We start from the raw sequence: 27,705 nt of genomic DNA, 5'->3' as shown, positions 1-27,705 counted from the left end.
CCAGCCTCAAGGTTTCTGTGTGCCTTCCATGCGTTTGTAGACCCAGAAAGACTGGACCGGCTAGAGTTACAAATTCAACTCAGAGTGTTTATTGGCCAGGGCTGCAGGGGAGCCAAAGGGAGCATTTCAGGAGGGCTTCCTGCAGGAGGCAGCTGGCACAGGAGCACAGGGCAGCTTCCACTGCCATCCAGGAACACAGGCTGCCCTCACCAGCTACAGGGGTGTCCATCCCAAGCGAGGAAGCCTCAGCTCTGACTCAGCTGGGCCTTCAGAGCCTGTAACCCTCCGCTATTGATGCTATTGCCTCCACACACAATGACCACAACCGAGGCCAGCGGGGAGTGCAAGCGGCCCTCAGCCTGGAGCCTCTCCAGGAGGCCTGAGTAGATGACAGCCAAAGCTGCCCCGCAGGCAGGCTCCACCAGTATGCGCTCGTCATCTGCCCGGATTAGGGGAATGGGGTGGATGAGAAGAGAGAAAGGGAGAAAGAACCAGTTAGTGCTCCATAGGCTCTGGGCATCGAAAATCCATGAAGCCAGCCAGCCAGTCGGCCAGCCAGCTCATAATCCATCATTCGCCTGACCCTCTCTCCATCCATCAATCTGACCATCCATCCCTCCATCCATTCACCTTTCATCTATCCATCCATCCATTCCTCTATCCATCATTTCACTGTCTGTCTGTCCACCCATCAGTGTATCCATCAATCAACGTATCCATCTATATATCCATCCACTCATCCATCAGCCCCTATCCATCATTTGACTGTCTGTCTGTCCATCCATCAGTGTATCCATCAATCACTGTATCCATCCATCCATCCATCCATCCATCCGTCCATCCATCCATCCATGCATTTACCCACCTATCCCCTATCCATCATTTGAGTGTCTGTCTGTCCATCCATCAACATGTCCATTAATCAATGTGTCCGTCCATCCATCCATCCATCCATCCATCCACCCATCCATTACCTACCTTTCTATTCACTCATACATTCATTTATTCATTCAACAAATATTTATCGAGCACCCACTCCCTGCCAGGCCCTATGCTAGGAAGGCCCTGGGATCACAACAGTAGATAGGACACCCTGGGCCCTACCCTCACAGGGTTTACATCTAATGCTACAGGTGAATAAGAACCAGGCAGTTATGAACAGAAGGCCTGGTGCATGGGAAGTCTCCAACCCAGGGAAGGAGGAGGGTGAAAGATGAGAGGAGGTGCCATGATGGCTGAGTAGCCCTGAATCACATGCAATCGACAGGGAGCAGGGTCCAGGATGGGTGGCTAACAGGAAGAGGAACAGATGCCAAAGTCTGGAGGCTAGCAACAGCACAGCACACTCTGCCTCCGCCCTGCCATCCACTCAATGTATGCTTGTTGCATGATTGCTGCACGCCCAGCCCTGTAGAAGGTTCTGAGGATACAGACTAGAGAGAACACCCAGAGACCCAGGGTCTTTGTAGGTCCCCAAGCCTGGGGACGGAGGGCAAGCTCACTCACCCAGGAACCGCTGCACAGCGCTCACAGCCTGGACATCCTCCACCACCTCAGAGATGATCTCCAGCTCCTGCGTGCACTCCAGGGCCCTTGCTGCCACAGTCTTGGCACCCAAGCTCTTGGCCACACTGCAGGGGAGGGCAGGCAGGGCAGGGAGTACAGGGGTGTGGGGCAGAGCTGGTGAATCACTGGGCCTCCAAATTCAGCCTCCAAACCCCAGGGCCCCCTCCCATCCTGCAATGGGCCAGGGCTCAACACGGCAAGAGCTAGTACTGGGCTGGCACAGAGGAGGTGCTCCAAAATTGGATGTCCCACCAATGATGGACACATGAGCCCCACTTCCTCCAACTCCGTAACCATGATTGTGCCCTTCCTTGTACAGGCCCCAGAAAGCCAAGTGTGGAAATGGATTTTTTGGACACCTGGGTGGCCCAGTGTTTGAGCATCTGCCTCTGGCTCAGGGCATGATCCCGGGGTCCTGGGATCGAGTCCCACATTGGGACTTGATGGAACCTGCTTCTCCCTCTGCCTGTGTCTCTGACTCTCTCTCTGTGTCTCGTGAATAAATAAATAAAATCTTAAAAAAAGGAAATGGCTTTGTTTTGTATCTTATTCATTAATAAGAATTTATCATGTCTGATAACTAATATTTATTGAGCATCTACCAGGTGATAGATGCGCATATTTTCTGTTTTAATCCTCATAATCCCCCTTTGAGTTAGAAATTTATGGGCTCCGTTTTACAAGTGGGAAAACTGAGAAGCTCAGGGAGGTTAAGAAACTGGCTCAGACACACAGTTAGTCAGTAACAGAAGATGGATTCAAATCCAGGCAGTCTGGCTCCATGGTCCATGCTGTGTATCTCTGTGCTTGGGATTGCCCACCTGTTGGTACTTCCTGAGCTGGGCAGTATTTCAGGCTCAGGAGAGCTTCTGGTGAGCTCCAAGGGACCCAGAGCACAGACTCAGGAGCCAGGCTGTCTGGTCTCAAACCTGCCCCCCCAGCAGTGGGACCGTGGGAAGGTCACTGCACCTCCCCTGAGCCTCAGCTTCCTCAGTCTGAAAAACGGAGGTAACAGCAGTCCCTGGCTCATGGGAGTGTCCTGGGGGTTGAGTTAAACATTGTAAATGCTTAGAAGAGAGCCTGACACTTAGTAAGCTCTACAGAAGGGTCAGTGGTGGCTACTATCATGGCTGTAAGTACAAAGCCAACCATGTACTAAGAACAAAGCCAACAACAACAGCAAGAGAAGAACAGACTCAAAACTAGAGAGAAGAAGAAGAAGAAGAAGAAGAAGAAGAAGAAGAAGAAGAAGAAGGAGAAGGAGAAGGAGAAGGAGAAGGAGAAGGAGAAGGAGAAGGAGAAGGAGAAGGAGAAGGAGGAGGAGGAGAAGAAGAAGAAGAAGAAGAAGAAGAAGAAGAAGAAGAAGAAGAAGAAGAAGAAGAAGAAGAAGAAGGAGGAGGAGGAGGAGGAGGAGGAGGAGGAGGAGGAGGAGGAGGAGGAGGAGGAGGAAGAAGAGGAGGAAGAGGAGGAGGAGGAAAGAAAAGAAAAGAAAGAAAGAAAGAAAGAGAAAGAAAAGAAAGAAAGAAAGAAAGAAAGAAAGAAAGAAAGAAAGAAAGAAAGAAAGAAAGAAAAAGAAAGAAGAAAAAAAACCTCTACAGAGAAACCACTAGTGGTTGCCAAAGGGAAGGGAGCCGGGAGGCTGGGCAAAACAGGTGAACAGGTTGAAGAGGAAACAAACTTCCAGTTATAATAAGCCATGGGGATGAAAAGCACAGCTCAGGGAATAGTCAATGGTATGATCACAGCTTTGTGTGGTGACAGGCAGTGACTCCACTTATGTGGTGAGCACAGCAGAAAGTATAAGATTCCCAGATCCCTATATGGTACGTCTGAAATGAATATAATATTATAGGTTGACTATAGACTTCAACTGTAAATAAATAAATAAGAACAAAGGCTGGGAGGGGAAACATAGAATTAAGTAGGTAAGTAGAAGGAGACCACTGGGTAACGTTGTGGGGACAATCTCTGGAGTGAGAAATCCCAATCGAGAGGACAGAAGGGAAGGGGAAAGAACGTTCCAGGCAGAGGAAACAGCCTGCACAGAAAGCTTGCCTTTCCTGGTGGTAGGAAAGGTTGTGACTCATCCAAGGGGCTGGAAGACAGGCCAGTGGCTGGAGTGGGGTTAAGAGGAGTCTGGATTTGGGCCCAAGAGTCTGGGAAGGGCATTGGCGGGCATAAGCGGGAGAAGGGATGAAGAGTCCAACGGGTCAGCAGCGAAGGAAGGACACATTGCTGCTGGCAGTAAACAAAGGACTCAAAACAACAAAGACACTCAGCAATACCACTGCTAGGGTCACACCCCAGAGACACGGACACAGTCGTTCACATGCAAATGCCGTGCTAGTGTTTGTAGCAGCTCTACTCATCATAGCCCCAAAAAGAAATAGCCCCAACACCCTGCACCCAAGGGATGGATAAACAAGATGCAGTCCAGCCCCATAATGGAGTAGTATTTGGCCATAAAAAGGAATGAAGTACTGATCAGAACATGGGGGAGGCCTAAAGACAGAGGTCTGCATGAAAGAAGCCAGACACAAAAGGCCAACATGTCACATGACCTCACCCAAGTGAAATGTCCCAAACAGGCAAATCTGTAGAGATAGAAAGTAGATCAGTATTTGCCAGGGGCTGGAGGGAGGAGGGACTCTGCGAGGGGTGATGAAAATGTTCTAAAAGTGATTTTGGTGATGGAGGCACAACTCTGAATATACTTAAAATCACTGAACTATACACTTGAAGTGGATGAATTGCGTGATACATGGAGTATATCTCAATAAAGCTATTATCAAAAAGAAGAGCATCAAGCATAGCCAGGGGATGGAGGAGGGCTATGACAGCCATCCAGGGGAGAGCTGATACACTGGGGTGGGCACAAGGGCTGGACAGGAGCTGGAGTCCAGAGGGAGAGTGGATAGAACTCAGCAAGGTGACTGTAAGATGTGTCAGGTCAGAGCAGCAGGATGGACGGTGGTGTCATTTACAAAAGTGGCAAGTCCATGAACTTCACTTAGTGCTCCACTGTGCCAGGCTCTGAGAGAGGTGCTAGGGACTCAGAGCTGAAAAGTCAGTCCCCATCCTCAAGCCCCTCCTTCACAAACCAGCCCATCCACAAGCTCTTTCACAGCCAAAGAGTGACACAGAGTATCTTTGGGGTCTTTACCATGGGAGTCAACTGCCCAGCTGAGCCTTGGGGAATTTCATCAATGTGAGAGGGGCTGGTATTTCAGATGGAAGGGACAGGAAAGGCTCAACAGTTAGGGGCACAAATAATCTTCAGGAAAGGTCATCACAGAGACATTGGAGGATGGGTGGCACCAGAAAGGAGTGAAGATAATACCAGAAAGACATTAAGGGATTCATATATCCAGATAGAATTCTCCTGAAGAAAGGACTGTTTCTCTAATTGGCCAGCCAGAACCCTGTACACAGTAGGTGCTTAATAAAGATGACTTAATAGGCTGTCTTTTTCAGCCACCTTGTTGTCACACACTATTATATCCTAAGGTCCAGCACCTAATAAGTGTTTAATAAAATATGGGCAGTGCTGATATCTATAGAGGGTTGAATATTGTCTCCCCTAAAATTCACATCCATATAGAACCTCAGAATGTGACCTAATTTGGAAATAGGATCTTTGCAGATGTAATTAGTCGAGATAAGGTCATACTGGATTAAGGTGGACCCTAAATTCAATGACTGGTGCCCTTACAAGAAGAGGACAGACCACAGAGAGGTCATTGAAGACAGAGGCAGAAGGAGGTGGCTACAAGCCAAGGAACACCAAGGATTGCCAATAGCCACCAGAAGCTGAAAGAGGCAAGGAAGCATGCTCCTCCCCTAGGGCCTTCAGAGAAAGTGTCACCCTACTAGCACTTTGATTTCACACTTTTGGCTTCCAGGGTTATGACAGAATGCATTTCTGATCTTTTAAGCCACATAGTTTGTGGTCATTTATATGGCAGACCTAGGTAATTAACACAGCATCTGTGAGGATGATACTGGTGATGGTGATGAAGGATGTAAGATGGGACGCCTGGGTGGCTCAGCAGTTGAGCATCTGCCTTTGGCACAGGATGTGATTGCAGAGTCCTGGGATCGAGTCCCACATCAGGCTTCTTGCAGAGAGCCTGCTTCTCCATCTGCCTATGTCTCTGCCTCTCTGTGTATGTGTCTTTCATGAATAAACAAATAAAATCTTAAAAACAGGAAAAGAAGGATATAAGATGAGGCAGGGTCTGGAGGCTGGACCACTCTCCGTTAACTAGTTAGTTGGTTCATAAGAACTTTTCCTCATTTGATTTAAAATCTGTTACATAAAGCAACAAGGAAAAAGTTCTCTAAAGATATTGTAGAAAAAATGAAACTGTTCATGACATATAATATGAACTAGAAAAATAGAGTTTAGGAAGGATGCGATCCTAACTTTAAAAATACATGATCAATTCATTCATTCATTTCACAAATATTTGTAGAGCACCTACTGTGTGCCAGGCACATTTCACTTGTATGTAACTATGTGTACACGGAGGAAAAACAAAAACTTGGAATATGTAACCTAGTGTTCATTGTTGGATGGTGGAATTGAAGGTGCCATTTTGTTTTCTGTTGTTTATTGCTTGCCTACATTTTCTAACTTACTGCAACACATTTAAACTGCTTTTGTAATGATATAGAGCAATGAAATGTTTTATTAATTTTTTAAAAGATTTTATTTATTTATTCATGAAAGACATAGAGAGAGAGGCAGAGACATAGGCAGAGGGAGAAGCAGGATCCCCTCAGGGAGCCTGATGCAGGACTTGATCTGGGGATCATGCCCTAGGCTGAAGGAAGTTGCTCAACCACTGAGCCACCCAGGCGTCCCATGAGTTTTATTAATTAATGAAACTTAAATGAATCATATCCTCTATCTACTTTTTTGGCATCGCCTTCTAACTGAAATCCACATTAGGGTGGAACTCAGGGTGAAGTTGAACCTCTTGGGTACCCCCAAACTCCTCCACTGGTTGGGACTGAGAGCTTCTAGGATAGCTACACCCCCACCTTCCAGCCTCCCACAGATGGCCCCAGCCCATGCCTACCTGGTGATTTCTGGCAGCGTGACTAGCCTGCCCGCCTTGATGGCTGCATTGAAACAGTGTGCCCCTCGGGTCTCCACAGCAATGATGGGCACATGCTGCCAGCCCACCTCTGCCAGGCCAGCTGACACCCCAGCCAGGAGCCCTCCACCCCCTACTGCCAGCACCAGGGCCCCTGGTGGAGTCCCCAGTGCTGCCTTCAGCTCTCGCACCAGGCTGGCATGGCCTTCCCTGGGGGAAGGAGGAAGCAGGGTAAGAAAGGGCCCTATTCCCAAAGGCTGACATATACACAAACTTTCCTTGTTGTCACCCCAATCCCTATCCATAGCAGGGGAGAGCAGAAACCCTGCAACACTTAGCTCACTCAGCTTTCATCCATTCAATTTACTCATTCACTCATTCTTTCCCAGCCATCGACCTCAAAGCCATGTTCTCAGACATTATCCAATTTAATCCCCTCCACAACCTTGTAAAGAGGCAGCATTTGTGTATGTGCTTAAGAGGGGACCAGCATATCACTTGGTGCCAGTCTAGTTCTGGGCCTGGGACCCAATGTCTTGGCCACTTACTAGCTGTGCAATGTCAGGCAAGTTCCTTGGCCCCTCTGTGCCTATGAAATGGACATAAAACACCCACCTCTAGAGCTCTGAAGAGGATCAAATGTATTAAATGTATCCCCAAGTACACTCAATAAACAGGATTGATTATTACCATTTCCATTCTATACATGTGGAAACTGAGGCATGGGGAGGAGAGAGGCTTTGCAATCACAGAACTCACAAATAATAGAAGTAGGGTCTGAACCTCAGCATGCCTGGCTTCCAAGCCTCTTCTCCTCTCTAGGCCTCAGCATCCCTTTCTGTCCAATGGAAGGATCCCAACTCAATGAGGGTTTGGGCTCTGAGCTCCATGGGGGCGGAGCAATAACCTTACCAGATCAGACGGTGGTCAAATGGATGGACATTCACCCAACCATCCCTCTTGGCCAACTCTTGTGCCTTCAGACTGGCCTCGTCCCAAACCTAAAGAGAAACAGAGGGTCTCAGGAGCCTCAGGAATTGGACTGCTCTGGAGCCTGGAGCAGAGCCTGAAGTCTCCTGGATAGCCCCAGGGTCTGGCCAGCTGAGGAGAACTCCAAGGGTGAGATCAGAGCTGGGGTGGGCCTCACAGCCTCCTGAGACAAAAGTGGAGGCTTCTGGGTGGATAAACTGATGATATGTGCTTTCCATAATCCCAATGGGCCAGTCTGCGGGGGAGGGTGAGCTCCAAGGCCAGTTAAGTGGTTTCCACTTCTAGTCAGCCAGTAAGGCAGAAGGCCCCTTAAATCAGAGCCCCAAATAGCAACCTGGCCACTATAGATGGTGTCCATGAAAACCAGCAATCATCCTACTGATGATTGAACTCAACTGCCGGTTGAGTTCAAGCAGCCAGAGAGGCCCGGGTCTGAGGCACTACCTGGGGGTGGTTAGGGCCACTGCCCAGTTCCCTACCCCCTTCCTCCATTAGAATCACACATCCGTGGCTTTTGTCATGTTACTGCTGTTCTTCCCACTAGAAAGGGCAGAGTACATTTCCCCACCCCCATTGATGTAGGTCCAGCTGTGGGACTTGCTTTGGTCAAGAGGCACTTTCCTCTCACTCCTCCTGCCATTCACCTTGAGCAGAACATGTCCCAGGTGGCCACCAGTCCAGAACGATGAGGGGGACACATATGCAGATCTTAATCCTGCCTGTAGCCTGACACAGAACCACCCTAGCCCACTCACAAGCCCAGAAGCAAGAGAGATCGTGTTTCTCATGAGCCACCGAGAGGTGAGGGCTGTGTGTTATGTAGCATTATCTAGCAGCAAGAGCTGATTAAAACAATATGCCTTCTCTGTTCTTCCTCAGGGCCCTGTGCTTCCCCATCACAATACTTACAACTTTCTCTTATCACCATGTGGTTATCTGTGTGTCTCCCCAACAACACCTGAGCTTTGTGAGAGTAGAGACCATGTCTTACTACCTCTATATCCCTTGCTTTAACATAGTCCAGACACATAGTATGAATTCAAAGAATATCTGTTGGAAGGAAGGAAAGGAAGAAAGAAGGAAGTGGAGGAGGGAAAAAGGTGATGGGGGAATGGATGGATGGATGGATGGATGGATGGATGGATGGATGGGAGGGGAGAAAGGCAGGGAGAGAGAGTGCTGGATAGGAGGATGGTTGAATGGACGAATAAAGAGAAGAAAAAAGGGGCACCTGGGTTGCTCAGTGGTTGAGTGTCTGCCTTCGGCTCAGGTCATGATCCTGGGGTCCTGGGATTGAGTCCTGCATTGGGCTCCCCACATGGAGCCTGCTTCTCCCTCTATCTATGTCTCTGCCTTTCTCTGTGAGTCTCATGAATAAATAAATAATTTTTCTTTAAAAAAAAGAGAGAAAAAGAAGGGAGAAAGCAAGGAAAGAAACTAGACACTAAGTATTTGGTGACCAACTTTTTAGGTACCATGGTATGGCTTTTAGTTTTAATTTTGATGGTTTAAAAAAAAAATCTCTTTTCTAGGGATGCTTTTTCCCCTTCTTTCCAGGAAGGTAGGAGGATTACATGTTTGTATCTCTGTTTCTTCAGTAACAGGGTGAATCAGTGATATCCTTGTCGGTGGGCCCCTTATTAGGGTGGTCTCAGAACAAGAAATAATGCCACCATCCTCTTTCCTTATACTTTTTTGTCTTATCAAATGGCAAAAATGTTTAAATGAATATTACCAAATGTTAGTGAGGATATGAGGAGACAGACATACTCCTGGTCTATCAGCTTCCTGCTTCTCCTGGGTTCACACAGGGGAAGTCTTCTCAGGGTTGGTAGAGGCAGGAGGTCCCAGCCCTCAATATACATCATGCCTCACTCCTACCCCTCAGCTCAGCCATCCTAAGAGAAGACTGGGCTCCAGTCATAGTACATCAAAAACAAAAGAAAGAAAAAAAAGCAGAGAGATACCATCTCCTAGGGGTAAATGGGATTCAAGGGGAACAGCCCACTCCAGCTGGCTTCTCCTTCCTGGGGTCCTTACCTTTCCAGTCAGCTGAACCTCTGCCCCCTCCCCCTGCAGCCTCTTCACCACCTGCGGGGAGGTGCCCTCAGGGAGCACAATGGTGGCAGGGATGCCCAGCTTCCGAGCAGCATAAGCAGCTGCAATGCCTGCGTTGCCCCCTGTGGAAGCAATAGAAGGGAGTGCAGTGGGCAGTGTTGTTTTAGCCCGTTAACACAATTTCCTCCCTCCCCTTCCATTTCCCTTTGTGGGCCATTCCTTCCCCACACTCATATGCCCCACCTTTGAGTCCTCTTTCTGATCCCAGAGGTAGATACATGACCTAGATTAACTCAATCTGAGACCTCAATCCCCTAACCCATGATTGGTTCAGGGATGAGTACATGATCCAAGCTAGGTAAAGAAGACCGAGTCATGGATTGAGGAGAACCATCAAGAAGGGGTAGTTCCTTTTCACCAGGGCTGATAGGATGATAGGAGGCAAGCCTAGAACACCTGTTGGCCATCTTGCTGCTATGAAGTCTAGGTGAAAATGAAGCTTATACAGAAAAAAGACAAGTTGAGAGAAGGAGAGATACAAAGGAGAGCTCCTGGTTCCAGCTGTACCTGAAAGCCACTTATCCCAAGAATTTTTCAGTTCTTGGGGCCTGTAGCCTAAACCTATATTAATTGGATTATTGTCACTTCTACCATGAGTCCTGAATGATGGGAAGAGGGCTGGGAGGGGATATATGAAATGGCCATCTAATCATGACCTTGATGGAACTGGGCCTTTAACAGGAGGCTGATCCCTGGACATCTACTGCTGCTCCAGCCATCTCTTCCTCCCCTACATTCAGCCCTGAGGACCCAGCCCCAAGGCTCACCTGAGGAACACACCAGGTGTCTGCATCCCTTCTTGGCCACCTGGGGAAAGAAGGAATGAGGTTGGGGGCTGACCCAGGCAGATGTCATAGAGCCAGTGTGGGATGGAGTTAGTCCCTCCCCAGCCCACTCCAACACTCCTTGCCCCTCATCCTGCTCCTCCCATCTGTATGAGTCCACTTCTCCCCTCCTGCCCTCACCCCCATCCAGCCGGCAACCATCCCCATCCCTCTCCTCCCCCAAGAACTGGCTCACTTCTCCCCTCCTGCTGACACCTCACCTCCTGGCAGAAATGCCCAATGCCCCGGATCTTGAAGGAGCCGGCCGGCTGCACATTCTCGCACTTGAGGAAGACAGTCACACCTGCCACCTGGGAAAGTGCCCAGCTCTCCAGCAGAGGCGTGACCACGTGGAAGTGCTCAGCCTTAGCACAGCCTGTTCGAGAGTGATCCATCCCAGCAACCCCCAGGGGGCCTGCAGGAGAACACCAATGCCATAGCCCAGGCAGCTCCAGCCAAAGTCCCCTTAACCAGGAGGAGGGGAACGTGGAGAAGAGCCTCCATTAGGCTCCTTAGCCCTATCCAGCTGCCACGGCCTGTTTCCCCACCTGGACAAAAAGGTTTGGACCAGGGACCCTTTCATTCTGTAACTGTGCCAGCCCACAGTGCTGGGGGTGTAGAAGGTGGCCAATACATGGTGATGAATGAATGATGGTGGGAGAATTCATTCATTCATTCATTCTTCATTCATTCAGGTATGCATGCAAAAAAAAAAAAAAACACCTCTTTTCATTGAGCACCTACTATGTGCCAGGAGGTTCCAGATTTTGGAGCGCACATGTCAGAGGCAGCCCCTGCTTTGCCAGAGCTCACATTCTAGTAGGGGAGACAGAAGCACAAAATTTCAAACGGGCAATGGGGGTGGGAGGCAGTATTTCAGCAAGCATGGTCAGAAACAGTCTCTCAAGAGAGAAAAACTTTTTTAAAACTTGTATTATGGAGAATTTAAACATAGCAAAATGTCGAGAACTGTATAATGAACCCCTGGTGTAGCCCATCTCTCAGCTTGAGCGAGCACTCGTGGCCTGTCTTGTTTCAACCACACCTGCACACACACACCCCCACCCTGTGCTATGGGGTTTTTCCTCCTTTATTTTTTTAAGATTTTTTTAAAAGATTTTATTTATTTATTCATGAGAGACACACACAGAGAGAGAGAGAGAGAGAGGCAGAGACACAGGCAGAGGGAGAAGCAGGCTCCATGCAGGGAGCCCGACTTCGGACTTGAACCCAGGACTCCAGGATCGGGCCCTGGGCTGAAGGCGGCGCTAAACCCAAGCCACCCGGGCTACCCAAGATTTTTTATTTATTTGGGAGAGCAAGGGAGAAAGAGAGGGAGCAAGAGAGAAAAAATGAGTAGGGGAAGGAGCAGAGGGAAAGGGAGAAGCAGATTGCCCACTGAGCAAGGAGCTTGATGTGGCAGGGCTAGATATGGGAACGCAGGGATCTTGGCCTGAGCTAAAAAGGCAGACACTTAACAAACTGAGCCACTCAGGTGCCCCTTATCCTTTATTCTTATTATATATTTTTTCCTATACTACTTCCTTTGTAAATACTTCAGCACAGATCTCTAAAAGCAAAGAACTCTTTTTGTAAAACTAGGTTTATTTCTTTATTTTAAGGATTTTATTTATTTATTCATGGGAGACACAGAGAGAGAGAAGCAGAGTCACAGGCAGAGGGAGAAGCAGGCTCCATGCAGGGAGCCGGATGTGAGACTCGATCCCGGATCCCGGGATCACACCCTGAGCCAAAGGCAGACATTCAACTGCTGAACCACCCAGGCGTCCCTTAAGAACTTTTTTTAAACAGTAGCCATATGGATTCATAACTGTATACATTTGTGCAAACTCACGGAATTCTTACTCAAAGTGGACTTATTTTTTTTTTGAGAGGGAGCAAGTGGAGGAGAAGCTGAGGCAGAGGGAGGGAGAGAGAGAATCTTAAGCAGACTCCATGTCCAGCATGGAGCCCAATGGGGGCCTCCATCTCACAACCCTGAGATCATGACCTGAGCCGAAACCAAGAGTTAGATATTTAACTGACTTAGTCACTCAGGCATCCCTGGCTAATTTTATTTTATAGAAACCATATCTCAATGACGCTAATTAAAAAAAAACACATCATCACAATACCATTATCACATCTAAAAACATTAATAATCATCTCTCAATATCGTCACATAATTGCTCACCTTTCCAATCATCTCATTAAATGGGATAAACAGTTGGTTTTGCTGTCAGTGATTTGGGGTTTCTAACAGTTTGAATCAGGATGCAAATCAGATCTGTGAGTATTGGGTTGGCAGAGAGGGCTTTGAATTCTCTTTCCATCTGCAAGTTCTCCAAGAGAGATGTTCGAGATGAGTGACAGCAGGGAGCCCAGGGGAACGCATTCCTGCAGAAGGAACAGCAGGTGGAAACACCTTGAGAGAGAAATGACCCTGGGGCGTTGCTGGTGTGGGGAGAAGGGATCTGGTGTAGGAGCTGAGCAAGGAGAGGTGGGCAGGGACTTGGGGAAGGACGTGCCACGCTGAGGAGCTGGGATGTTATTCTAATTCTACTTGTCCTGGGAAGCCATCGGGAGGTTTTAAGCAAAGGCACAGTTAGTGAACGAATCGGTGGTAAAAGGTGAGAAACAGAAGAGGAAGAAATGAGAAGAGTGGAGAAATAGAGGGCTGTTTGTCTTTTTTTCTTTTTTTTTAAGGAGCAAATGCAACCCCTTTTTTTTCCTTTGGGTCAGAAAAGCATTGGGCCAAGCCCTGCAGTTTCACTGATGGCCAGTAGGAGGCGTGCTGCAGCCTCCCCATCCTCCACGGGCCCAAGCTTCCTGCTCACCCTTACCTACTCCCAGCTGCCCACCCCACCAGAGGGTTCTAGGTCTCCTGCCCCTAGATTTGACCCCAGGCCCTTGTTGGGATGGCCCTGGGATCCCCCAGGCAGGGCAGAGTCTGAGCCAGAGTCTCCACCCGGTTCCATCAGGGCACTTCTCAAACTGAACATGGCATCGGAGAGGGAACCTGTGGGTCACCCAAACTCAGCAGACCTCAGCCTGGGCCTCACCTTGGCTCCGGGCGTAGGGGTCAATCAGTGACCAAAGTTAGAAACCAGCTCTGTATTCCTCGCTGTGTGACCCCAACTAGCATCTCGATTTCTCTGTGTCATGTTCCCTCCTGCCCTACTCTACGTCAGCCATCAGCTGAGCGCTCTAGAGGCATCATCTCTCTGGGGCCATCTAACTATGCGGGCGTGCTTACCCCTTCTCTCGCATGTCTACAGGGCACCTGCGAGGCGCAGGCCCTGACCTGGGAACTGGGGTTACCCTGTTGAGGAAGACGGACATCCCCTCATGGAGCTGATGTGGAGATCAGTGTTTGATAAATAACCATATAGACAAACAAAATAATCAAAAATGGTGAAAACTACCAAGAGGAACGCACACATACAGGGAGTCTTAAAGAGAAGAACAAGGACACCTACTGTGGATAGAGAGGTCACGAAAGGCCTATTTGCAGGAAGTGACCATTAACACCGAGACCTGAAAAATAAGAATGAACTAACCACGCGGCAAACTAGGAGAAGAGCTTCTACATCACGGAATCACTGTGTGGACGCAGTGAGGCCATATTGTGAAGCCTTCAGCTCCATGCCTGACATATAATATTAGCTAACAGTGTGTGGGACCTCCTGCCAGCCAGGCTCTATGACGAGATCATTGGCACATATACCATCTCATAAGATCATCGTAACGGTCCTGAGACAGGTTCACTTACTAGCTCCATTTTATAGATAATGAAACTGAGGCCCAGAGAGGTTAAGTAACCTGTCCGAGGTGACACAGCTGGGAATGGCACGGCCAGGATTCGAATTCAGGCAGTGGACTTTGGCATCTGTGCCCGTAGCACCGTGCCATACTTTCTCTACTAGGTGATGATAATGACGGTGGTGGTGGTAGTGGTGAAAGGCGTGAGCATTTCATACTTAACTGCCAGGTGTCCTTAGGAGCCAAATGCTCCCGGCTCAGTCCCAAGGCTCCCCAGGCCTCCTGCTTATCCTAACAGCCCACAGGAGGACAGCAGCCCTGTCAAATGAACAGGCCCCAAACTTCCAATAGCCCTTATCAAGCCCAGATGCCCATAAGGGCACAGGCCTCCCAGACTAAGGTCTAGAGTCAAGGTGAGACCTTGGCCTAGGGACACACAGCTCTTGCAGCATGTGGCCACCACGGGTGCTGAGGTGGGAGCCCTGGGCCCTCTCTGCTGTGGAGCAATGCCGTGAAAAGCCTGAGGCCTGGGTTCAGGTCCCAGCAGGCACGACCTTGGCCATGCCACCTTTCCTCACTGGGCTTCACCTAATGCATCTGTGAATTGGGGTAAGGACCATTTCCTGTTTCTGCCTCCTTTGTCCCTCAGGCTTTTCCAGAGGCCACCTGGGTAACCCTTACAGCCAAATCCCTGATGCCAAGGCCAGGAAACTCGCGCTGGCAGAGTGCCCAGCCCTGCCCCTCTGGCAAGCAGGACCTGCTCCCCAGCCATCAGAGTCTGTGGCACCCCCAGCCTTCTTCTCCAAGGCAGGCTAGAGTGAAACCCTGAGTGAAATCAGTGTTCTTAGGGGGGCTTTGCACCCATACCTCCTCACTTTCTGTCCACTCATTCTGGACCTTGCCCCAGAACCTTCCAGACTACCCTGTGTTCACATTCCACAAACGCACACAGAGCCCCAGCGGTACCATTTGGGTGTCAGGCCCTCTTACCTGCCTGCTGAACAGTGCCCAGACCCAGCCCGGCTCCAGCCTGCTGCCCACCAGCCTGCAGCCTGCGAGGGCACCAGCTCTTCCCAGCTTCTGGCAACTTCCCGCAGCCTTGGCCCCTCCTCCCACGTTAAAGGGACAGCGCCCCGCTGGAGGAAGAAAGGAACAAGACCAAGGTCCACTGCCTCCCCCTGCACTGTCCTTGGTCTCATTGATGATACAGGCTCCAGCAGGGAGACTCACTGGGCCGAGGTCACCCAGCCAGCGAGAGACACCCTGGACCACCTCTTCTGTGACACAGACACATCCAGATTTTACTCTGAGTCCAGTGTTTGCGCTGAGTGCCAGGCCACCACCCCCACTGCTGTCAGGGTCAGCTTAGGTCAAAAGACAAAGAAACAATTGTTATCTGCCACATGAAAAGGCCTAATTTTTCTGAAGCACCTCCTCACCCCTGATATTTTACATCCAACAAAGGAAACCAAACAATGATTTATCGTTCAAATGAAGGGCTCTGATTATTCATTCATTCAACAAATATTTATTGAACACCTACTATGTGTTGACCCCTGGGACTTTAGCCTCAAACAATATAGCATGTCCCCTGCTCTCATGAAGTCCCAAGGGGCCACCAAAGAGCAGTTGTAATCGGTGCTCTCAGGTATTGTCAGGCAGAGGTGGGACAGGGCTGTGGACACTCAGAGCAGGTAACTTACACTTACCTGACGCCAGGACGCTGGGAAAGCAGGTTTGGGGCTGGGAATATGGGCCAGGACCAGACTCTGCAGGGACGCCTGTGCCATTCCTGGACCTTACCCAGGAATACTAAGGAACCATAGAAGGCTGTAGGCAGAGGAATAACATGATCAGATTTATACTGTCACCATCTCACTGGGTGAAACTGAGCTTGTCACATCCATCTCTGAGCCTCACGTTTCCTCTCTACAAAATGGGAGGTGAGTTCCAGGAAAGACCTGGCAGCTGAGATGTTCTTTGCCCTTCTAGGACTGTGTGTGACCTTCCCAGGCTTGATGATTAACTCCTGGATGCTTGAGGTCAAGTCGAGTTGCTTGGCCATGATCCTCGATGAGGACTCTGGAAGCTTCATCACCATCCTCCCATTAAACATGTACCCATCCTTGTCAAGCGTCCTGTCCTGGACTGGGCCCTGGGGACAAAGGTGGCAAAACCGAGTTTGTGTCCTGGGGTGGCCCCTGGATTAGGGGGAGAGGAAACCATCCAATGCAGTGACAATTTTACCACCCCCAGGAAGACAGAGAGCAGAAGATCGTCATAGGGCACCTGGGTTGGGGTGGAATCAGGGGGATTCCTGGAGGAGTGGGGCCTTAGCACACAGCTTAGACTTGGACAAGAAACATGACAGCCCTTGAACAACACGGATTTGAATGGCGCAATTCCATTTATATGTGGATTTTTTACAACACAGGACTGTAAATGTATTTTTACTGTAAATGTATTTTTAAATATATTTTCCTTATGATTTTCTTAGTATTTCCTCTATCTTACTTGATTATAAGAATTCAGTATAAAATGCATAGAGCCCACAAAATGCACGTTAATCAACTTCCTGTTATTGGTAAACTTTCTGGTCAACAATAGGCTTTTAGTAGTTAAGTTTTGAAGGAGTCAGAAGTTATCCACAGATTTTTGACTTCATGAGATGGGACAGCACCCTTAACTTCCATATGGTTCAAGGGTCACCTGTACACAATACCAAATCCATGATTTCACAGATATTCTTGTTTTGGAAGAAGCCAAGGCAGGAATCGATGCTTAAAATGCAATCCATTGTTTTTTGTTTTTAATATTCAGTAGTAGCCATAGCAGTGGCACTAGTTTCTGGATGAAGGAGCAGGGTGCCTCACAGAGCACAGACCATGGAGCCGGGGTCTGGCACAAAACACAGCTCTGCCACTTACCCGCTGGGTAAACTTGGGTAAATCCCTTAACCTCTCTGTGCCTTGTTTCCTCAACTGTAAGATGTGGATAGACTACAACTTCTCTAGTGGGCAACTCATTTGTGAGGATCAAATGAGTTAATATATATAAAATATTTAGAACAGTGGAAAGTGCTCTGTGTTTGATGCTATTGTTGGTATTAGTGTATTTATAAGAGGTGACACCACAATATGGTAGAAATTGCAAAGGTGGCAATGAATGTTCGAAGTTTGGGAACATGACATCATCATATCACAGAATGCTTGCAACACCTTGGAGAGATGTATGTTGTAACAAACCCTCTTTTGGGGAATCAGACTTAGCTTAGAAAGGCCAAGTCACTTTCCCAAGGTCCCATCGCAGTGGCGGAGCCAGAGCTCAGAAGTGGAGGGGCCAAGCTCCAGAGCACCTGACTTGGAAGAGCCTGAGGTGGGGATGCCAGGATGTCTCCATCAGAGAGCAGATAAGACTGGAGAGGTGGCCCAGGTCACTGACCCATCCCGTCCCAGATCCCAGAGCTATGTTCGTCAGCCAGCCCCTGTCCCTGACGCTTATGGTGGCCAAACACTCACCCTGGCCAGTCTCATAGGTTACTCATTAAGCTTCATTTCACCATCCTCACCCCCAGCTGTCCCCAGGGCGAGGGAACAACGTGGGGAGGAAGGATGGAGCCTCAGACACAGGAGAGGAATCCTCCCAAATTGCATTTGGACTCCATGTCATACACTTTCCAGGCCGCCGAGGCCCAATTGTACCAAATGGGTAAAAGAAGCTGGCCTGGCAAAAAAAAAAAAAAAAAGGGCAGCCTGGGTGGCTCAGTGGTTTAGCGCCGCCTTCAGCCCAGGGCATGATCCTGGAGACCCAGGATCGAGTCCCACGTCGGGCTCCCTGCATGGAGCCTGCTTCTCCCTCTGCCTGCCTCTCTCTCTCTCTCTCTCTCTCTCTGTATCTCATGAATAAATAAATAAAATCTTAAAAAAAGAAAAGAAAAGAAAAGAAGCGGGCCTGGGGCAGCAAAGCAAGCAGTCTCACTGGGGAGTAAGCCAGCTGGGATGTGGACTCGAGTCTTCTGACATCCAACACAACATGGCATCTTAGCTGAGGTCTCACAATTCTTGAGTCTTGCCAAGATGACGTCATTTGAGCCCACAGAGGGTCTCAAAGTAGGGGCTACGTTTCTGCTACCCGGAGTTGACTCACCATGTCCTCTACAGAGGATATGTGTTTCTTTTTTTTTTTTTAAGACTTTATTTATTCATGAGAGACACACAGAGAGAGAGAGAGAGAGAGAGAGAGAGAGGCAGAGACACAGGCAGAGGGAGAAGCAGGCTCCATGCAGGGAGCCTGACGGGGGACTCGATCCAGGGTCTCCAGGATCACGCCCTGGGCTGCAGGTGGCACTAAACCTCTGAGCCACCCGGGCTGCCCAGGATATGTGTTTCTCCATTTGCTACTGTCCTCACCCCTCCCTATCACATCCCCAGCACCGGACAGGCCCCTGCCTGGGGTTGGAGATTTCTGAGTTGAAGACCCTTGTACAGAGGAACTCTCCCTCTCTCTCTCTCTCTCTCTCTCACCCCTGAACAGGAAAGGAGGCATTTATCAAGCGAGAAACTGAGGCACACAGGTTAAGTGACTTGCCCCAAGTCACCCAGCAAATAAGCCACAGGACTAATCTTCAAGGGAGCCCATGTCCAACCTGGATGCTCTTGTCATAAGAGACTTATGAATCCATAGCCATCAAGTCTGAGTTGGAAGAAGCTACGAGGGCTATCTAATCTATCCTTTTTTGTGGATGGAGAAGCAGAAGCCGGGACGGGGTGGGGAGAGAAGGGAACAGCTTAACATCTGCCCTCCAGACCAAAGAAAATTCTGGTCCACATGAACCAGACTTTCAGAATTAAGCCATTCATTTCTGCATTTAGCAAACATTACTCCAAACAACCAAAATCTAGACTCCTAGGACAAAAGAGACGGCCCTCCTGGCTTACAGTCAGTAAACAGATACAACAAAGTGTTACAGACACAGCAACAGGAAAATGCAAATTAGAGCAACAATAAAATGTTCTTAAAAAGAAAAAAAAATATTGGGTTGGCAAAAAAACTTTAAAAGACATAAAAACAATAACAACCAAGGCTGGTAAGTATGAGGGAAAATAGGCACCCTCACACATTGCTGGTGTGATCAGAAATTGCTTCAGCTTTTTGGAAAAAAGATCTGTCAATATTGATTACAAGTGGATAAAATACCCATTCCTTCAAGAAATCTTAATTTAGGAGATTTATTCTCTGAAATAAGAAGTGCCGGGGGTAGGGCTATGAGGATGAGAATGTTTATTAGAATCCTGTTTAGAATAACAAACAAACAGAAGACTGCAAACCTGGATGCCCTTGAATCGGGAAATGGTTGAATAAGTCATAATACACCCTCAGCATGCAATTTTATGCTGCCATCAAAAAGAATAAATTAGATCTAAATCTATTGACCCAAAGAGATGTTCTTGATGCATTGCGAGTGAGTAAAGGAAAAAATACATATGAACAGTGGGTAAGGATTTTTTTTTTTTTAAAGAAGGACAGTGACCAAAAGTTTGTAAAATACTAGTCTATGGTTGTGTAAATACCTGTAGGCTCCGGGAGGACCATGCTGATCACATCGGTTGTCGCAGGCTGACCGGGGAGGTGGGGATGGGGGCGGGGGTAAGGAGACAGGGGCCATAAGGAAATTGTGGATGGAAATATCCCATCATCTATCTGCGTGTCCAGGATGCTAGGCACTCATCCCCTGTGGGGAGTGACTACACTTGAAATGTGTTTTGGGGGCCGCCTGGGGGCGCTCCGTCGGTAAAGCGTCTGCCTTCCGCTCAGGTCATGATCCCGGGGTCCTGGGATCGAGCCCCACATTGGGCAACTTGCTCAACGGGGAGTCTGCTTCTCCCTCTCCCTCTGCTCCCTGTTCATGTTCTATCTCAAATAAATAAATACAGCCTTTTTTTTTTTTTTAGATTTTATTTATTTATTCATGAGAGAGACCGAGGGAGAAGCAGGCTCCATGCAGGGAGCCCGATGTGGGGCTCCATCCCAGGTCTCCAGGATCTTGCCCTGGGCCAAAGGCAGCGCTAAACCACTGAACCACTCGGGCTGCCCAAATAAATACAATCTTAAAAAAAAAAAAAAAAAAAAGTGTGCATTTGAAGAACAGAATTGTAAATTTTGCTTAATTTTTATTGAATGTAAATACCGCAAGTAGCCAGCGGCGATCATATATAGGACAGCACAGGTCTGAAGAATCTGTCTAGGAGACAGTGTGGACCCAATGTGAGACACGTCATTGTCACCAAGGAAGCGGGGAGCGCTAGTAAATCCCTCGGCTTTGTGTCACGATGCCCCCACCCCAAGACAGACAGATCTGAGTGACCTGCAGGCAGAAAGATAATCTCCAAACAGGGAGAATAAGTACCCAAAATAAACAGTGGGTCCGTGTGGCATACAGATGGATGCAACTTTTAAAAATCCCACACTTGGAAATAAAAGAAGGAACTTAACACTGAAGACAGCTGACGAACACTACTTCCACCGGGCGGTGAAGGTCAACATCAACAGTAAGTCATGTGGGTAGTGGATACACCCTTGGTGTGATGTGCTGGGAACAGCACTTCACCTCCATGCTCTTCCTCCCCAGATCCCATACCCCGGCTACGCAGGAAGGAAACAAAACAAAACAAGATCCACAACCAGTACCATTCGAAACTGTCAAGGTCATGGAAGACAGGGCAAGTATGGGGACCGGTCACCGCCAAGAGGCGCCTAAGGACACATAGGGACGAAACACAGTGCCATCCAGAATGAGACTCTGGAGCAGAGAAAGGATCCTAGGGAAAAAACAAGGAAGTCTGGATAAAGTATAGGCTTCAGTGAATAACAATGTATCCATACTTGATCGATATTTGTAACAAACATACCATATTAATCCAAGTTGTTAATAACAGGGGACATAGGGAGTGGGGTATAACAGGAAGTCCCTGTGCTGTCTACCCAGTTTCAGATTTCCTTTTCTATGAATCTAAAACTATTCTGGGATCCCTGGGTGGCGCAGTGGTTTAGCCCCTGCCTTTGGCCCAGGGCACGATCCTGGAGACCCGGGATCAAATCCCACATCAGGCTCCCGGTGCATGGAGCCTGCCTATGCACCCTCCCTCTGCCTATGTCTCTGCCTCTCTCTCTCTCTCTCTCTCTGTGTGTGACTATCATAAATAAATAAATAATTAATTAAAAGAAATAAAACTATTCTAAAATAAAAATAGGGTATTTTTTTTAAGTCCCTACACCCAAGCCTGCAAAAGTAGTGAGACATAACAATACCCCTTACAAGCAGATTCTTTGCAGAAAGCTTCTCCTCAGAGAGGACTCAAATAATGAGGCTGTTTTTCTCATTAAAATAGAGCATCATTGACAAAAATCCTGTGTTTTACCACGGAGAGAGAAACAAGCCCAACCCTTGGATAAAGATGTCGAGAAGCTAGTGGATGACAGAGAAAAAGCTGGAAAAGAAATCGGTTGCAACCATTAGATGAAGAAGGGGTGGTGAACAAGAGCCATCCCAGGATCATCAACCTAATTTTTCCCCTTTTGCCAGTTATTTGCATGATTGGGAAAATGCACGCAATGAGGCATGTGTGAGGGAGGAATAATCTTTTGAGAATACTAACATATCAGTCCCTCCTCCTTAATCCCTCCCCCACCCTCCCACCCCCGGGGAGGAGAGAGAGATAGAGAGACAAAGAGACAGAGAAAAGCAAGCAAGGGAGAAAAAAAAAAAAAAAGAGTCCTGTTTTGTAGCATTTGCTGATTTTCATGCTGTCAATACTCCCACTGTGGACAGTTTCAAGCAACCAAAGCTTTAACCACTGGCTCAGAAATGTCTTGCAAAGTTGGACACCTGTGTGGCTCAGTGGTTGAGCATCTGCCTTCGGCTCAGAGCGTGATCCTGGGGTCCTGGGATCGAGTCCCACATCGGGCTGCCTGCATTGAGCCTGCCTCTCTCTCTGTTTCTCTCATGAACAAATAAATAAAATCTTAAAAAAAAAAAAAAATGTCCTGAGAAGTTCACCACAAAGTTGGTAGGAGTCTAGTCTGAAGTCCACTGCTGGGGGATGGGGAAGGGAAGCATCCTACGAGGAGGGAGTGCTTTTTTGCCTCTGGGAATGAAAGTAACAGCAAAATAAGAGAAAGAGTTTATGGCAGTGGCCACAACTCAGGGGGAAGCCACCTTGAGTTTCCAACCATTCTCTGGAATAGTTGCCACAGACCCCAGACTATAGGACAAGGACCCACGTGGCTGGGAATGCAGAAGGGCTTCCAGGCAAGCTGCGGTGGGGGGCAGACAGTGGAACCATACAGCACCCACCCTCTACTGACTCAGCCCCTGGATGTCTGGTGAGAAAGGTAAACCCCTCATTGCCTCCAATTCATTATCTGCTTGAAACAAAAATTAAGCCAAGTTAAGGAAAAATAAAGAAATCTCCATTTGTTGCACATGGCATTTGTGGTCTGAAATTTAATCCTGCTGCAAATATCTTGATTTTTCTATGACCTTTGGACAAAATCCCTCATAGGCCATCTGGACCCAGCCAACTCCACTCATCACATGTTGATTGATGGATGATGATAAGCCCAAGGGGGAAGCCCAATGTGGCATGGAATTCTGACCTTGGTCTTGGCCAGTTTTAGCAATAAGGGCCCACCAAGAGACTGCCACATTTTCGGATGATGCAACGCGGGGAGGCATCACTATAGACGGCGCTGTCGAATGACCCAAGATGTGGTCACAGAGTCTCAATCTAATTAAACGATGGATTGAAACCAGGTGAACGAACATGAGGAGGGCTGGATGCCAAGTCCTACGTTGGAAGCCACAGAGGCTAAGTCCATCACGTCCAAAACAAGATAGGCCTGATCTGATTGGGTTAATTTCACTGAGAAAAAAAAAATATTTTAACTTGTCTGGAAGCCAATTGAGTTGGATATAGAACATCAGCTTATTAAAATAAAGCACATTTTACTCACATGGGATTAATTACTTTCTCCTGGCCATATTAATAGAAGTAGAGAAGACAGAATGAGGAAGGTATTAGTCTCAATCTGTATTACTCTTAAGCAGAGTTTCTCAACCTTGGCACTACTGACATTTGGGGCCAGATAATCCTTTGTTGTGTGGGGCTGTCCTGTGCCTGATAGGATGTTGAGTGGATAGAGGCAAGAATGGGGAATCCAGCAAGGAAGGGGTCAGTACAGACCTGTCCTATGGCTGTTCACGAGCCCCTAGGAAGAGACCCCAGGGACAGCCAGGCTGCAGAATCCCAAAGAGATACCAACCCAGACTTGATGGAGAGGGAACATGAATAAGGAGAGAAGACTCAGGGAGACCAAAGATAATCATAATGGCAACTACCATTCTTTGAGCCCTTACTGACTGGCACGGCGCTGATTCATCCCCATTTCTGGAGGCAAGAAACCGACGTGAAGGGAAGTTAAGGGACTTCGCTGAGGTCACACCTGGGTGTCCGTTTCAACCCAAGTGTGATGGACGCAGGAGCCAGAAACCTTAACCAATCAGCAAACTCCGAGGCCACAGTGGGCAAACAGAGATGAGAGCTGCCCGTTCCTCTCGGAGCTGTGAAAACAATCAGAATCCCCACCTCCTGCAGCCAAGGACACGCCGATCTGGCCATCCTCGGGGACACTTCTGGGGAGGGTGTGATGTAAGAGAGCCAGCAGGCAGAGGTGAGGGAGGCAACTTGCCCAAGGTCCCCCAGCCAGACTCCTGCCCCTCCTCTTGGGCCTGTGGGCTCTGATGAAGTTTTGGAATACAGGTGAGGTTTGGTGGGGTGGGGTCCGGAGCTGATGATCAAGAAAGAATTCTTGAGACGTCTTTCGTGCAAAATGGTGGTTTTATTAAAGCCTGGGGACAGGACCCGTGGGCAGGAAGAGCTGCTGCCCCTGGCCTGTGAGGAGTGGCTGATTATAAACCTGGGAGTTGGGAGGGGTTTGGGGATAGCGCACTCTCTAAGGAATTTTGGAAGCAAGGTTTCCAGGACCTTGAGGGGGCTGGCTATTGTTGGGAAAAGGTCATTTATTACCGTCTAATAAAACTGAGTCATGAGACCCTGAAGATGTATATCGGTGGACCATGTGCTTGGGGGATGATCACCAACGTGTATCTTGGGGGGTTTATTTTTTTTAAGATTTTATTTATTTATTCATGAGAGAGAGAGAGAGAGAGAGGCAGAGACACAGGCAGAGGGAGAAGCAGGTTCCATGCAGGGAACCCGACATGGGACTCGATCCCGGGTCTCCAGGATCACGCCCTGGGCTGAAGGCAGGTGCTAAACCACTGAGCCACTCAGGGATCCCCTTGGGGGGTTTAGAGATAAAGGAAATTTCTAAAGGAATTTTTACATGTTACAGTAGGGCTTACAGGATCCTGTGGGTCGGTCTAAGATTGCCTTTTGCCCTTAGCAAAGTATTAACATAGAGGCAGTTGAGTTGGTACAGGAATGTCCCTCTGCCTGTTTCAAGGACTTGTCAATGTGCTTTGTCCTCAGCTAGTCCTCTGTTCCCCATTAGGCTCTGCCCTCACGTTCCAGCATTGGATAGGTCCAGGCTTCAGTTTACCCATCCGCTAAATGGGAGGAGGTGACTTTCACTTTTCTCACCTACTTCTGAAGATCTTTCAAAGGAGGGTTAGATGGAATAGAAAAGCCCTTGTGCCCCATCACCCAGAACTAGAGACTCAAATGTCCTCTTGAATACCAGAAAATAAAAATGACCATCACCTATCAAGTGCCCACAAGTCACTGGACACTATCCATATAACTTTATATCAATTAGGTTTAAATCCTCGTAACAAATCTAAGAGGTGGACACTACTACCAGTTAAAGAAACTAAGGCACAGAGAGGTCAAGTAACTCATCCAAGGTCACACAGCAAGTTGGTGACAAAAGTTGGATTAGAAGGTGGGCCTGTCAGAAAAGTGGTTCACTTGCACTATGAAAACTGGCACACCTTGGGATGCTGGAGTCCCACCCCCGAACTGATCCCCCTGATGTGTGCACAGTGACAGCTGCAGCCTTCCCTCAAGACCCTCCCCCAGCTTCCTGGTCAGAACATCCCCATCACATGGCCGTACTTCCGGGTTCTGCTCCATTTGATACGGGAGAGCTTGGTTCTTGTCTCACCGAGTCAAAGAATGAATCTCACGGACAAAGGAGAGTAAGTAAAGCAATAGAGGTTTATTAAGCAAAGATATAGAGAAAGCTCTCAGAAGTGAGAGGGTCCTGACAGGGTTGCCACTGAGGGCTTGTAGGTTTGGTCTTTTATCAAAAGCCAACCGGGGAACCTAAATCCTTTTAACATATCTGTTGTTATGACATTGAGTGAGGACTAGTGATAACATCTTTAGCAGCTTACTTCTATGCGGGCTGGTTATTCTTGGTTGGTCATAGATGACTATCATTAAAAAAGACATGCTCCGGCCCACACCTAGGGCAGGGCGGTCTGGCTTGTTCCTTTATCTCTGGTTTCCTTACACCTCAGCATTTTTGGGATTGTGAGCCTGATTCCGTGGCCCCCTACCTAGACCTGCACAGCCACATTTGTCTGTAACTCACATTTGCTCCCCAGGGTGATCTTGGGTGAGCCCTCTGCCCTCAGAGGGCCTTGGGTTCCCATCCACATGATGGGATACAGAACCACACATGCACCTGCACATATTTCTTACATATTTAAAAATGAAGACACGCCCAGACAGCAAATGTCTATTCACTGCTGGCTGACTGCATAATAAAAATGTGGCACATCTAAAAAAACAAAAAACAAAAAACAAAAAAATGTGGCACATCTACACAGCGGAATATTACTTGGCCATAAAAAGGAGCAAAGCACTGACACACACTACAATACAGATGTATCTTGAAAACATGGTACTGAGTGAAAGAAGCCAGACACAAAAGGCCACATGCCACATGATTCCATTGATATGAAACGTCCAGAATGGGAGGATCCACCATGACTGCGGGGGGCTGCAGGGAGGGGGACAGGGGAGTTGCTAGTAATAAGTATGGAGTTTCTTTGGGGTGATGAAATGTTCTAAAACTGATACTCCAGGGGCACCTGGGTGGGTCAGTGGTTGAGTGTCTGCCTTTGGCTCAGGTCATGGTCCCAGGGTCCTGGGATCGAGTCCCACGTTGGGCTCCCTGCAGGGAGCCTGGTTCTTCCTCTGCCTGTGTCTCTGCCTCTCTGTGTGTCTCTCATGATTAAATAAAATCTTTTTGAAAAAATAAAATTAAATAAAACTGATACCCCACACATGGGTGAAGTATCTGGTATGTGAATTATAGCTCAACAGAGTTATTATTTTTAAAAAGGACACACTCAGGATGTCAACAACAGGGATGTATATTTTGCCTTCCCTCTTTCTGGTCTTTAAGTGATTGATTTTCTTAATGTGGCAGTTTTCAAATCACGAAGGTGATGCATTCTTGTTGAAACAAATGGAACAATATGGAGAGGTCTTAGGAAGGACAGAATCATCCTCTTCCACCCTTGCCACTCCCTGCCCTCCCACCCCAGAGTCACTCCCAGCTGCTACTCGGAAGAGGAGATGAATCCAACATTATGAGAGAGCTGTCGTCCCCCTGGCTGCGTGGATAACCGCACGTGGACATAGCACCCAAACCCTACATCTGGGTCTTCTGAATGTGACCAAGCTGGGCCAGATGACCTGGCCCCCCAGCCTCCACCTCCACCCTCTCCTCAGCCCTGTGTCGGCAAAGGACTCAGAATTCCTGAGCCTGTCCCCTGTGCACATGGCATTCAAGATGCCCACTCGGGGATCCCTGGGTGGTGCAGCGGTTTGGCGCCTGCCTTTGGCCCAGGGCGCGATCCTGGAGACCCGGGATCGAATCCCACGTCGGGCTCCGGTGCATGGAGCCTGCTTCTCCCTCTGCCTGTGTCTCTGCCTCTCTCTCTCTCTCCCTCCCTCTCTGTCGATCATGAATAAATAAATAAAAATATTAAAAAAAAAAAAAAAAACAAGATGCCCACTCACCTGGTGGTTCGAGAGTTCAGTGAGACCCCATACAGCAACCCTTGGCAGGGGATCGGGCACAAACAGACGCTCAGGCAACGTGAGTGCCGACTGTATACACTCAGATGCACACAGGGAAGCTGTGTCTACGTGGAAACTGCTCGATGCCCACACGGCTTCAGTTCTATCACCCTGTTTCTCCAGCACATGCCCGTAGACATCCCACTGGGGAGGGGGCTTGGAAGTGCCTGCGGAAGCTCAGCTTGTCCCACAGAGAGGGACAGTGGTGCCTGCTGTTTGTGCCCTCAC

The 27,705-nt window shown here is 48.4% G+C and overlaps 1 protein-coding gene across 11 annotated transcripts; it reads right to left on the bottom strand.

Annotated features, from left to right (window-relative positions):
- Positions 1 to 66: 66 nt before the first annotated feature.
- On the bottom strand, positions 67 to 27,653 carry SDSL (serine dehydratase like). 11 transcript variants are annotated; one of them, XM_035706486.2, is made up of 11 exons: positions 15,353 to 15,469; positions 14,080 to 14,137; positions 12,795 to 12,997; positions 11,341 to 11,416; positions 10,822 to 11,015; positions 10,544 to 10,583; positions 9,699 to 9,838; positions 7,581 to 7,669; positions 6,651 to 6,878; positions 1,507 to 1,631; positions 67 to 439 (listed from the first exon to the last, which is right to left on the bottom strand). In XM_035706486.2, the coding sequence occupies exons 3-11, from the start codon at positions 12,804 to 12,806 to the stop codon at positions 246 to 248; spliced, it is 1,098 nt and encodes a 365-aa protein (XP_035562379.1). In that variant the 5' UTR covers positions 12,807 to 12,997; positions 14,080 to 14,137; positions 15,353 to 15,469; the 3' UTR covers positions 67 to 245. The 11 variants fall into 11 exon arrangements, with proteins under 11 accessions (XP_035562379.1, XP_035562378.1, XP_035562382.1 ...); XM_035706485.1 differs by lacking the exon at positions 14,080 to 14,137 and having other exon boundaries at positions 15,353 to 15,498; XM_035706489.1 differs by lacking the exon at positions 14,080 to 14,137 and having other exon boundaries at positions 11,345 to 11,416; positions 15,353 to 15,498.
- Between the last annotated feature and the right edge of the window lie 52 nt (positions 27,654 to 27,705).

The sequence above is a fragment of the Canis lupus genome, chromosome 26 (assembly GCF_003254725.2).
Source record: "Canis lupus dingo isolate Sandy chromosome 26, ASM325472v2, whole genome shotgun sequence".
In the NCBI taxonomy this organism is placed as follows: domain Eukaryota; kingdom Metazoa; phylum Chordata; class Mammalia; order Carnivora; family Canidae; genus Canis; species Canis lupus.
The sequence above is the reverse complement of the archived record's forward strand: the minus strand, read 5'-3'. Positions and strand labels throughout refer to the sequence as shown.